The following is a 13,714-nucleotide window of genomic DNA, read 5'->3' on the forward strand; positions in this document are numbered from 1 at the left end:
TGAAATGAAAAAAAAATCCTTTAATCAGAAAGTCTGACTAAATTCAGATTTAATCCAAACTCTCAAAAACCGATCAGGGAAAGCCAACAGGTGCATCAGAGGAAAGCAGGCAGCTGTTGACAGTTCTTTGGTGGAAAAGCAAGTTGCATACGTATATAAGCTTCGCTAATGATTATCAAGCCCAAGTTTTGTTTTTCAAAAACAAATCTCAAGATACACTGAAGAGACCAAACAGACAAGCCCAACAGTACAAAAATATGATAATGAAGGATACAGGAAAGGCCATATATGACAATACACATGAGTAATGTGTAAAATAAGCCCTTCAATCCTAGAAAACTCAAAAGAGGAGCCCTCAGGAATGGTGACATACATAAAACAAGGGCGAATAGCGAATGGAACCACCCTGAACATTTTCCCCACGACTAAGCCACAGAAATGACAGCTTAAGAGACGTGGTTTTTCTTCTGGTTTTCAATCAATATGTATATAAATGAGGGTAAATTTCTTCTACTCAGTTATCATCATTTCTTCCTTTCTACCTTTTCCGTAATTTTCTCTAGCAACATTTTTTCTTTGGTTTGACCAGTTGAACTCAAAAGGTTTGGAACCTAAAGTGAGTATCAACTCATTACTGGAATAGCACTTGGGAAATGCAATCCTAGAAAAGGCAAATTTTAACTGAAGTGGACTGACAGAGTTACACAGCCGTTCTCAGTGTGACCATGCTCCCCACACTGTGAATTGCAGGGTCAGTGGCTTCTCTTGGCTAGATCACATGACCCAGCATGACAGTGGCGTGTTCCCTGGTGAGTTACCGCAGGGCTATGTGCACAGACACCCATCCATTTTAAGCTTTCAATAAATACAATGTTTTAAGCCACTTAAGTAGAATAAATAGAGAATATTGCATTTCTGCTGGCCTGGTTTTCCTCTTGAACTGGCTTGGAGTGCTATTCATGATACAGAAGACACAATTGTTAATTCCTTGCCACTCCGACCTCCTTCGACTTCAGTGCATCCCGCTCTTCAAGCCTCAGCACTTTTTTTGCAGCAATAATGGTATTCTTCATTAGCATCGCCACTGTCATTGGACCAACACCCCCAGGAACTGGAGTGATGTAACCAGCTTTCCTCCTGACTCCTACACAGAAAGACGGGCAGATTGCTTTAACTACGGCCAAGGAAATGTATATATTTTAACATATCATGAGAGAGGCATTAAAAGAAAAAGCAATAATATACATAAGCACCTTCGTAAGCCTCAAACTCATTTTTTAAAATATCACATCTACATTATTCAAGAGTAAAGGCTTTTAAACATACTAATAAAATAACATGCATATATAAGAAGCAAGAGTTGTTCGATGAATATTTATACATCTAAATAACCTGTAGGGGGAGAGTATAGCTCAAGGGGTAGAGCGCATGCTTAGCATGCATCCAGGGTTCAACCCCCAGCACTTCCTTTACAAATAAATAAACCTAATTACCTACCCCACCCCCCACCAAAACTAACCTGTAATTTACCAGTCATACTTTTCCTCCATGTTAAATTAACTTAAAAAGAAACATCTCAGTAAGTTAACTGCATGAGATGTATAACTGTAATAAGTATTATCTCAATTAATACATACTTAAAATATTTTCGTAATTTTACCCTATGTATTTACTATATTTAACTATACTGTTTGCCCAAAGCACCAAGCAGAGTAATTTTCTGAAAAGTGAAAAGTAAGATTATTTTTAATCCAATCTAAAAGGAAAAATACTTGGATAACCTAGGCTTCAGTCTGACTGCTTGAGAACAAACAGAAAGCTAGAAATGGGATTATCAGTATTAAATTCAGATTCCGAACTGAAAGGCAAAATCTACTAGCAAATTCCAAACTCAGGAATATGGCTTTTCTCTGGACTTTTAACATTCTAGGTCTGTGATCTCTCCTTTCAATATGAAAATGAGAAATCTATAACATTTTTTAGGAGACTTAGTGGTTTAGGAAAATCACCTTATTAAATTTTCAGGCTTGTTAAAGGTCTTGAAGTTGTTTTAATTATTAAATAATCCTAGGGGAAAAACCAAATAATTTCTGAAAACTATATATCTGTTCTCCATAATTTGATGATACAAACACCTAAAATAATTCGATGATGACTATAATTTTAAAAAAGATTTCCCTTAATTCTCACGGAAAGCATTCCAAATGGTATGACCAAGGTAACATAAATTTAAAAGTTAAAAAAAAAGTAATCTGTCGTAAGTGTCCAATATAGTATTTATTGATTTTTCTATTTTAAAAAAATTATACCATTTACCTTCAAAATCCACATCTCCAACCAACTTGGGTTTAGCAGTTAAAGGATCCTGAATTCTATTTATTCCCACATCAATGACAGCCGCTCCTTCCTTGATCATATCTGCGGTGATCAGATTTGGAACGCCTAGAAATGGAGACAGAAATGATCCATGGAGTACTGTAAAGAAGACTGCACCTGTCAGATTCTTATCTAATTTCAACTTCAAGAGACCTGGAAGAATGAATTAGCTTGTTTTACAAAAACCTGTTAAAAAAAAAAAAAACTATCAACCAAGGGAACATTTAAACTTGATATAGTAAAAAGAAATATTTTGAGCCTGTAGAAATAACATACATCCATCAAGTGTCTAATGGAAGGGCAGAAACCAGCATGCCAACCATAACTCTCCCCTCCTCTTTGTAAGCAGCCCACGTTAACAGTCCCAGGGGGATGATGACCGGAACGGCAGCGTGGCAGGCGGTCCATCTTCACCCTCCGAGCGGAGGTTCTTCCGCCCCCTCCCCGGTGCCCTTACCTGCAGCGGAGACCACAATGTCCGCAAGAGCTGTGTGTTTCTTCAGCTGCTCCTTGGGAGTGTATCGGTGGGCTATTGTGACAGTGGCATCACCTATGATTAAAAAAATAGACGTCTTGGTTTCTGAATCAAAGCTGCGGTTGGATTAGATCACAATTAGGCAAACCAAGGTAGAAATTAAATATCTCTTAAAAAAATAACTGACTCGATTCCTGTGCCATATTTTCTGGGCAGCCAAATGCATTCTTTTAAAAAAAAAAAAGATATACTTATGTGGAATCTAAAAAAAAGACAAATGAACTTATATATAAAACAGAAACAGACTCACAGAAATAGAACACAGACTTGTGGTTGCCAGAGGGGAGGGGTTGGGAAGGGGTAAACTGGGAGTTCAAGATTTGCAGATACCGACTGGTATATAGAAAACAGATAAACAAGTTTGTACTGTATAGCACAGGGAAATATATATATATATTCAATATTTTGTAATAGCTTACAGTGATAAAGAATATGAAAATGAATATATGTACATTTATGTATGACTGAAGCATTGTGCTGTACACCAGAAATTGACACATTGTAAACTGACTATACCTCAATAAAAAAAAAAAACCCCAAAAAACAAATACTCAATTTCTTATAAGTTTACCTGTTGGTCCTAGCTCTATCCTTTGGTGTTATATATAATTGGATTTATTCCTTATCCTACTTAATAGCCTTTCTAAACAAAGCATCACTAGAATTACTCAAGGATTTTTCTTAAAAGGATGATGAAAGCTATCTGGAAATATTTAGCTTTGCCATTATTTCTGATATAATCATGTACGGTCATATAATGATAATCACATACGCTGACTCTGATTTGAGACTTTTTCTCAGACAAATGAACAGGACTCGACATGATGACACATTATAGTCATATCAGTTCAATCCTTTGCAATGGTCTAAGATTTTTTCTACCACATATGCAGAATAGGACACTAACTCTGAATCAATACTGCTTCCAACTCTCAAAGCCGTAACTAAAATTTCGAATTGCCTACCGCCATACTTATGCTCAAAACTCAAACTGACTTCTGAGGCTTATCTATTTCTGAACTAGCGCCATACTACATAAATATAAATAAACTCTCAGGTGACACTGAGTACAGCTTCTCCTACAAAGATCCCAAATACCTGTTAACAAAATCACAACAAGTACATAGTTTACCAGAGTTCACACTTCATACATCCACCGGGCAGTCTTTCAAGATGCTCACATAAAGAAGAGGACACGCCTCTGAAAGCAATTTCCTTACCTCCAGGTCGCTCATGTGCCCCATCTGTGTGTAGTAACATTGCAATGGGCATTCCGACATTTTTTGACCTTCCAGCCACAACCACATTCTTTCCTAGGGTTGGAATACCTATAAAGAAGAAATATATTTGCATTTAAGATAGGGGCAGATTATCTTAGAAAGAGCAGCCCAAGAAAAAGAAGGCTGATGGCCCAGGATGTGAATCTAATTGTGACAAAGAAGGAAGTCACCGAGCTTACTGCCTCATCTGTCAACTGGACTATCACTTGCCACACACAGTGAAGGCTAAAAGGAAACATTCTGTGAGCTGCAAAATATTATATGAATGTGCACTATCACCACTGTTAACACTGAAGTCTCCTTCAGGGGTTTCTGGAGTAAACAGCAGAGACAGTTGTAGGTAACTGCTAAGAGTTAGGCTCTGCGGAACAGGACTAGGGGATGCAGGGCAGAGTTTTCATTCTTTGCTACTGTATGAATCTTCAACATTTGCAAGAACTGCTTTTGACCTTTTTTTTTTTAAATTTTGTTGTTGTTGTTGAGGGGAGGAAATTAGGTTTATTTATTTATTTGGTTTTAGAGGAGGTAGTGGGGATTGAACCCAGAACCTCATGCATGCTAACCATGTGCTCTACCACTTAAGCTATAGCCTCCCTGCTGCAAGTACTGCTTTTAAAACACTAAGACAGACATACAATTATGGGATATGCCTACCAGTTCGCTTAATTATTTCCCATACACCCCATGGAGTAGCCGGTAACATGGAATACTGGTCCAAACACATTCGCCCTACGTTAATTACATGAAAGCCATCAACATCCTTGTCTGGAGAAACAGCATTGCAGATCCTTCTCTCATCAATGTGCTCTGGAAAAGAAATTGGAGCAGTGGTTTTAAGTCACTGTTACATAGTTAGCATCGCTTGACTCCAGCTTACCTGGTTTGCCAAAAAAAAAAAACCGGCTCCCCTTCTACAACTTGCCCCCATGACTTGTTTCTTCACCTGTGCATCAGAAACATACATCCAGCAAAGCCAAATGCCAAGATCAAAGCCAGTGTCCTCTTGTACAGCTGCTCCCCTCCACTGTCCCTCGCATCAGGACCTCAATACCAAATCAAGGAGTAACTGGTGCCCTCAGTAGGTCTGTCACAAATCTAGTAACACACTCACTCAATCTTGAGTTTACCTCCCCTTGAAGTCAAATCCACACGATGGGCCGGTTGTATAAAGTAAACAGCCCTCTCCACTCCTCAGAAATCACTTTAAAGGGTGGTGTCCAAAACTCACCTGGAAGAGGCAGCTGAACAAGGAGGCCATCTACATTACTATCATTGTTTAGTTTACTGATTAAGTTCAACAGTTCTTCCTCTGAAATTGAAGCTGGTTTCACAATTGTCTCACTGTTGATTCCTACAAGAAAATTCCAAGGTTTAAAAAAAGAAGAAAAGAAGAGGCATCTGTTGAGAAACGCTATGTTGGCCGGCCATGTTCACACCCTCCCTAGTAGCTGGAAGAGCTGAATCAGCTCACAGGGAACCTTAAGTAACTTCTAAAATACGGACACTAAAGAATACTGGCTTGATACTTTCTATACATTATTCTACATAATCCTCATCAACCTCATTTTACAGACAAGGAGACTCCAAAGTCCATGTTCTTCCCACTGTACCATGCTATCTCCCATCCCGATGTCTTAAATACTCATGGCTTACTCCTCTCTAGAGGTTCTAAAAGAGGTTTTTCAATGAAAAGGGCAAGAGGCCTCAATCCTCAGTGATGAAGAATAGAGTATGCCAAGGGCTCCCAGTCTGGTAACACTGCCCAGACACACCAGGGGCTTCACAGCCCTTCGGAAGGGTGGGGCATGCGGTGCTTAGACCCCTGACCCACAGATACGCGGGCAGACACCCCGCTGAGCCTACCCCACTCTGGCCTGCAGCCACACAGAGTCTGCAGCATAGCAAGGTCTGGAACACAAACCGCCCATCACTCAGACCTGTGCCTTCTGCATTCAAGCCTCCAACCACTTTTTTTTAAAATAGATTCTTAGGTTTATTTATTTATTTTTAATGGAGGTACTGAGAGTTGATTGAACCCGGGGCCTCATGCATGCTAAGCACGTGCCCTACAATTGAGCTATACCCCTCACCTCAACCACTTCTGAACTGCATGATCTAATTAGCTTTGGAACCAATTGCAGGAGAAATCAAAGGTTATTTCAAAGAAGTCGGAGTCATTCCTTCAAATCCAAGACTGTGTTCTAGGCCACATCCTTGAGGTCTCCTGGACCAATGCTCAAACACCTCAGACAAAGACACATTATTGCTCAAGGAGAGCAGATGTAAACTGCGTTGAGGGTCACCTAACAAAGGTTAAGACTAGCACAGAAACATTCCAGAAGACACCACCCTCCCTAGTCTGTAAGCCTCCCCCACCAGCAGCCTGATTTCTTTATGACAAATATTTAGATCCAGTCCAATCACATTAGCCTCCTCTGCTTGGATTTTCTAATAAGAAAAAGGAATCAGAAATCACAATAAAATTTGCCTTGGATAAGTGAACAGCAGTCAGGGTCTGAGGCTGACACATACCCACATCGGCAGCCGCTTTGGTTTTGTTGAGGACATAGGAGTGACTTGCAGGATTCTCGCCAACCAGAACCACGCTCAGGGACGGCCGCCTGTTGCCAGCCGCCACCCACTCCTCCACCTCCCGCCGCACTTCCTGCTTGATCTGCTCGGCAAGTTTCCTTCCAGAAATGACAACAGCTTCATCGCTGCAGAGGGCAACAGTCACAAAGACCAACTGCGTGACTTTTCGTAGACAGTAAAGATCGGACTACAAAGAGGCGGAATTAAATACCCAAAACTGCGTGGGGTCGGGGAGCGGGGGACTGGAGGAAGGTGGTCAAAAGGCACCGCGGGCCCTCCTATCCGCAGGTTCCCCGTTGGATGATTCAATCAATCACGGATCAAAAATACTCGGGAAAAAATTTCAAAAAGTTCCAAAAAGCAAAACTTGAGTTTGCCCTGCACCTGGCCACTATTTACATAGCATTTACGTTGTATTTACAACTATTTACATAGCATTTACGTTGTACCTACAACTATTCACATATCGTTTACATTGTTATGGTACTATAAACAATCTAGAGATGATTTAAAGTATATGGGAAGATGTGCATTGATTACATACAAATACTATGCCGTACATACAAACGTTTTATACAAGGGAGTTGAATATCTGGGAATTTTGGTATCCAGGGGTTCCTGGAACCAATCCCCCTCAGATACGACTGTACAAGCTTCCATTTGTGAGATAAATAAGTCCTAGGGATGTACTGTACGATGTGATGACTGTAGTTAACGCTGCCATACGATATATAGCAAAGTTGTTTTGAGAGTGGATCTTAAGCGTTCTCATCACAAGAATTAATTTTCTTTTCATTACATCTATATGAAATGATAGATTTTAACTAAACCGTTTGTGGTAATCATTTCACTATGTATGTAAATCAAACTATCATGCTTTACACCTTAAACTTATACAGTGGTTATGTCAATTATTTCTCAACAAAATGACAAAAAGAAAAAAAAAACACGTAAAGTTTAGATTAGAATGCATGGTTCCTAATCTGAGGGACAGCTGAAATCTGAAGGGCGGGTTCAAAGTGGCACATCTGCGTCCAGCCACATATTTAGGAGGATAAAGCTGATTGAAATATTACGATCATTAATCTGAACCTTGGAGGGTTTAAGTAACTGACAGCTAGTACCTGACAGAAGCTGGGTCTTATATCCAGCTCAGTCTGAATCCAGAGTCTAGGCTTTTAACGCTATACCATCCTGCCTCCAGATCACTGACAAACTGATAGGCAAAAAAAAAAAAAAAAAAAAAAAAAAGGTTTTCATTGTTTTAATTTTGCATTATTTTATCTGATCCCTCACCACTATGAAGTTAGTTTTTCCTATATGCTTATGTGCCATTTGTGGTTTGTGTTTTGCCCACATTGTTGGCAACCAGTCATATGCTTCAAATCATTTTCCAGTTAGTTACTTGGCTTTTAATTTATACATGCTTTTAAATATATAAATTATGTTATGCAGTTAAGCCAACAGGCAATACATTGGATAGACCTCAAATGCCTACCACTCCCCACAGGCCCTCCTGGAAAAGACTTTCCTGGTGAAGAACAGGGATTGGGGTGGGTCAGGACTAGGGAGGTCCCATCTCGCAGGTGGCAGTGTGCTCTACCCTGAGACCCCAACGCCCATCCGCAGCTGACAGATCAGGAGTGAGTATCTGATGCCAAGGTAACTTCTAGGCTGGCCAGAGGTCCCGGTGGTGCCAAAGCTTATGCAGCAGGAGCAGTGGTAGTGAATTGAACCAGTAAGAGCTTCTCTCGGAACTACATTCACATGCTAGAACCACAGGGACGAGAAACTGCTTGTTGGAGGTGAGGCAGTGAGAAAACTCAGGGTCTAGAAGCATCTCCAGTTCCCCAAAACATGTTTAAATATCTGAAAGCCTCCCTCTCCCTAGTAAAAACTGGTTATGCACCACTTCCTGGATTCCAATGTGGAAGATCCCAGGTTTTCTTACTTCCACACATATCCTTACAATGAAGTTTCCATTACTTAAAGAAGGATAAGCATTTGTTCCTTAAGAAAAAAAGACTCTGCTGAAAACAAGGCTTTCCCTTTAGGTTTTTGTCCCCAGTGTCGTGAGGGATGCTCCAACCTCAAGAACAATGACGCATACAATTGATTCAAACACTGGAACAATCTGTGTCCCCTTACAGTATGTATTTAGTTCTCAGGGATAACATCAGGGTACTGGATATCTTGTCTGGTCAGATATAATTCTCAAGGCCACTGTTAATTAAAATGGAACTTTACAGCTTTAGCAATGTTGAAGCCTTGAATGTTTGCTTTTCACTTGCTTTGTGATTTAATACCTACTTTAAATGAAAGCTCAATGTCTCAAACATAATGCAGTAATTTTACAATCTAAACCTTCTATTAATCTGTATTTGCATCTTTCGAGGTATTAAGGAAACATCACAATTTTATAGCAAAACCAAATGCTTCTACCCAGATTTGATGTGATGACACTAGCATCGTACAAAATATGTAATAGCAGTTCATATATATTCACGGTATACTGAGGAACTGAGGACATGTTAATATCTACAAATCCATTTCAGGGTTGGGGGGGACTTCGTTCAAAGGGTATTTGCTGATACAAATACCCCTGGCAACGTTCTTGATCTACAGTAATACCAGGAATACCTGTCCCAGGCCAGAAATATATTCCCAGTCCTAGAACAGAAGAGAATAAAAGACTACTTTAAGCAGGCTTAGGATAGTCATTTATATTGAATGAAATAACTCACATAAAGTGCCAAGTACATGTAGTCACTAAAAATTTCTAACTCTCTTCCGTTGGTTAGATTTATACACATACATATCCTTACTATACAATATATATATATTTATCTATTTATACACTCATAAGGATATCCATACAAATATTCAGTGCGAAGGACTTAGATTGCATTTCATTAAAAAGTTCCTTTTAAAAGCAGTAAACTTAAGATAAACAAGTTTATACTGTACAGCACAGGGAACTATATTTGATATCTTGTAGTAGCTTACAGTGAAAAAGAATATGAAAACAAATACATGTATATTCATGTATGACTGAAGCATTGTGCTGTACACCAGAAATTGACACAACACTGTCAACTGACTGTACTTCAATAAAAAAAGATTTAGAAAAATAAAATAAAAGCAGTAAACTTAGAGAAAATGGTACCAGCACATCTGGCTAAGCATGATATAATAAAGACACAGGGTTCTGGGAGAACTTGGTGTTCCAAGCTCCAAAGGCAAGTTCTGGATGTTATGCCAATTTACTTCAAAAAAAAAAAAAAAAAAAAGTCAAAGAGTAGCAAGAACCAAAACAGAGCCACAATGCAAGGAGTTATCTTTCACAGCATAACTGTGTTGTAGACCTCTTCTGCATACAACTTTGCCAAATGTGAAACACAGTCCTCCAAGGCAATTCCCTAATTGCCTAATTTCCCAACATTTTTTTTTTTTTGCCAAAGGGCGGATAAAGTTACTGCTACTCCCAAAAAAACAGAAATGGAGATAGATCAGTCCTACAGGGAATCCAAAATTTATTAGCCATATTAGCTAACACTTATTTACAAGCGCTTTCACAAATGTGTTTAGAAAATTTTCCATTAAAACTATGAATCAACAGACTAGAAAGTCAAGAGGTCTGTCCAAATAAAATTCAAAACTGAAATCCAAGTCAGCGGCATCTTCACTTTCCTCCTAATTCAATAGTTTACAGTACTGTAATTTCCCATGAAAATTTAGTATGGGGTGCATTTTACAATTCATGATGCAGTTTTTTTGGAAAGAGTGCTGTTATCGACTAATTAATGGAACCAGCAATGAGTGAACAAAGACACAAAGGGGGATGGAACTAACAAGTACTAAACACTAGGTATTTTGCTAAGAGTTTTACATACATTAGTGAGTTACCTTAGGACTATTGTAATAAGTCTGTTGCACAGAAAGGAGAAACTGAGGACAGTAGAAACAAAATTCAACACAAAATTGTGCCCCCAAAGTCCATTTTTTCCTATACCCCATCTACACTACAGTACTATCTCTCTAGCCATGAAAACTCTCACACCAAACAAATAAATACATGCAGACTCATAGTTTCATAAAGATAGTTTTAAACTTACCAGCCAGCAGTAATTCAAAGTAATACACTGGAACCCTGAATACCATATGTACTTACTACCTTCAGAGACGTGGAAACCTACATTTTCATTTAGGAGAGGAGGTGAAAGGAGGGCATTTGTCACTGGAGAGTGTGAGCAAACTGGTCCAGTTCTTTTAGGTGATGAATTGAAGGATCTTTATAAATCTCTTTTCAACCATGAAAGCAACAGGTACATATGGCCAGAACTCAGGGAGAAGAAATGACAGCAATGAAAGATGGGGCTGGAAACGTAGGTCAGGGTCAGACTAAGGAAATCCTCTGAGGTCTTCTTTCAAAAACTTACTAATCCCCATCCTGTGCTCCAACAGCACCTTGGAAATGTCTCTAATAGTATTTTTTACACTGATTGGAAATTACACACGTGTTCTGACCCTTGACACGTACGGCAGTGCCACTAAGGAAAGAACCGTTTTTCCGATCTCTGAAGTCGCACCGCCTAGCACAGTGCCTGGATAAAAGGGGCTGCTGTTTCAAGGCTTAGGTCTCTGCAGTGCAAAGGTTCTAAAGATTGACAGCAAAGAGGGCGCACAGGTTTAGGGAGAGAAATCACAGCTCCTCCTCCACTCCCACCCATCAAAAAAGATTCTTCAATCTAGGTTTAGCGTGGCAGTTCGAGGTCCAGAAAGATCAGGAGATACTTATTACCGCCCTAAGAAAACGCAAACAGAGCTTTCCCTCTCCTCCTCCCGGGTGTTTACTCCCTCAATTTACTTGGCCTGGCACTAACCAACTCGGGATGGGCTGACTCAAAGTCCTGCTGACCACAGCACAGTAATCCCCTTGAGGGGGAAAGGGGCAGGTTGAAGAGCAGCGCGCGCCACATCCACGTCGGGGAGGAGGAGGAGGAGGGAAGTGCTGGTCCTGGGCGAGCAAGGCTCGGGGATTTCGTCAGACTGCTCCAACCCCGCTCCGCCGCTAGGGTTCCGGGGACGCACGGCTCGCAGAAGGCTGCTCACTCAGAACTCTTCCCAGCGCTCGCCAAAGCGGCTCCTCGGCTTTCCCCAAGACAGCTCCTGGCATCACCATGGCCAAGGGCGGCCGGTGACCTCCGCATGCTCCCACGTCAACTGCGGCGCCCCAGAACCCATCTGCGCCTTCGCTCCGCACCGTGGGCCCGTCCCGCCAGCTGACCGGCCTCGAGACAGGGCGACTCCCCGAACCTACCGGAGACTCGCTCCTTCCTAAAGGCGGGCTCCGGGTCTCAGCCCACCACCCCGCGGAGCGAGCGCCCTGCTGGCAGCCTGCCGCCACGCTCGGCTGCCACGTCGCCCCGCCACACCCCTCTCGGTGGCCACCACCGCCCGGGACGGAGATGCTGGGGAAGGGCGTCCCTGGGCGGGCACCGCGCTGGGTTCTTCTCGGCTTTCCGCGTTGGCCCAGCTCCCCAACCGTCTTACCGAACTGCCGAGAGGTGGAAGGGGCGGGGGAAGAGGCGGAGGCGGAAGCTGCAGCTCTGTGCCGGCCGGAGCAGCCATGTGGCCAAAGTAGACCCGAGCGACGCTGCAGCCATAGCCAGCGCCGGGAGGGTCGCGAGCGCGGGCAGCCTAGTTATACCGCCGCCGCTTGGCAGGCCCCGCCTCCCGCCGGCACCCACTGGTCCCTGCCGCACACCTCTTGAAGTCTATTGGGCCGCTGGAGCTGAAGAAGCCAATCGAGTGTCTTTATTAAATGCAAGCGAAGACCAGTAAAGCCCTGCTTGTGATTGGCGCAAAAAGAGCCAGGAGCGAGACTTTGGAAGGCTCGGAAGAAAGGTTCGGTAGCTCCCCGAGACTGGCTGAGGAAGGCAAGCCCCTGCCACATGCAGCTGTTGTCAAGGAAGCCAGGCCAACTGGAGTTCGGTCATGTATTTCTCAAATATATGAGCATCTACCATGTGCCAGGAAATATAAAGAGTGGATAAAAAGTTAGGCAGATGGAATAGCAATGAATAAATGAATAAATGTAGAAGAATGATGGAGTTAGAAAATAACTATTTGGCAAAAATCATACTAAAAATTGATTCAGAATCAATGGCTGTCAAAGCAACTGGGTGAAGTTGGATGAGGAGTAAGTTATTTACATATAGCTTTGCCAGATCTTGCAAATAAAAATACAAAATGCTCAATTAAACTTGAGTTTTAAATAAATAACTTGGGAGTGGGGTCATATTTTAGCAAAAAAGTATTCATTGGTTATCTGAAATTCAAATTAAGCTGGGCTTCCTGTATTTTATCTGGCTGGCCACCCTATTTGCATAATCTCAAAGTATGTCTCCCACAAAGTATTTTTGTTAATAGCAAAGGGGGGAAATGGCACATTTACAGTGGAGAAACCTGATAGTCATCATTTTAAACAAGTGATCACAAACACATTATGTGCCCTCAGATATAATGTTACGGAAACGACAGGCCAGCCAAGAAACAAGCACCACTCGGAGGGTTAGAGTACTCAGATGTATTATGCCGGCGGGCTCAGAGGGGCGTCTGCTCCGAAGCTCTGAGAACCTCCAAGACGTGCGCATGAGGTTTTATAGGGTAAAGTACAAGCTTGGGGTATTCGACCAATAGGCATGGAACAGCTTTAGCATCATTATCATCACAAAGGTGGAGGCGGGGAGGCAGCAAACCAACATTCCAAAGCCAGATATGTATCTTTGAAAACCCAGCTGGCTAGCAAGAAAACATGAACAGCAAACCAACACTAATTAACTTAGATTTACAAGTTAGTCCAGCAGAAGTCAGATCAGTATTCCAATACTTAGATTTGTGAGTTATCTTGTTAGACCAGCCCAGCCTC

The 13,714-nt window shown here is 41.6% G+C and overlaps 1 protein-coding gene across 2 annotated transcripts; it reads right to left on the reverse strand.

Moving 5' to 3' along the window:
• MTHFD2 (methylenetetrahydrofolate dehydrogenase (NADP+ dependent) 2, methenyltetrahydrofolate cyclohydrolase) lies at positions 1–12,473 on the reverse strand. Of its 2 annotated transcripts, none has more exons than XM_031467312.2 (8): positions 12,337–12,473; positions 6,724–6,908; positions 5,420–5,542; positions 4,846–4,998; positions 4,132–4,239; positions 2,834–2,926; positions 2,317–2,442; positions 1–1,144 (listed from the first exon to the last, which is right to left on the reverse strand). In XM_031467312.2, the coding sequence occupies exons 1-8, from the start codon at positions 12,447–12,449 to the stop codon at positions 981–983; spliced, it is 1,065 nt and encodes a 354-aa protein (XP_031323172.2). In that variant the 5' UTR covers positions 12,450–12,473; the 3' UTR covers positions 1–980. The 2 variants fall into 2 exon arrangements, with proteins under 2 accessions (XP_031323172.2, XP_031323173.1); XM_031467313.2 differs by lacking the exon at positions 12,337–12,473 and adding an exon at positions 10,980–11,630.
• Positions 12,474–13,714: the final 1,241 nt, after the last annotated feature.

Source organism: Camelus dromedarius, chromosome 15, assembly GCF_036321535.1.
Source record: "Camelus dromedarius isolate mCamDro1 chromosome 15, mCamDro1.pat, whole genome shotgun sequence".
NCBI classification, from domain to species: domain Eukaryota; kingdom Metazoa; phylum Chordata; class Mammalia; order Artiodactyla; family Camelidae; genus Camelus; species Camelus dromedarius.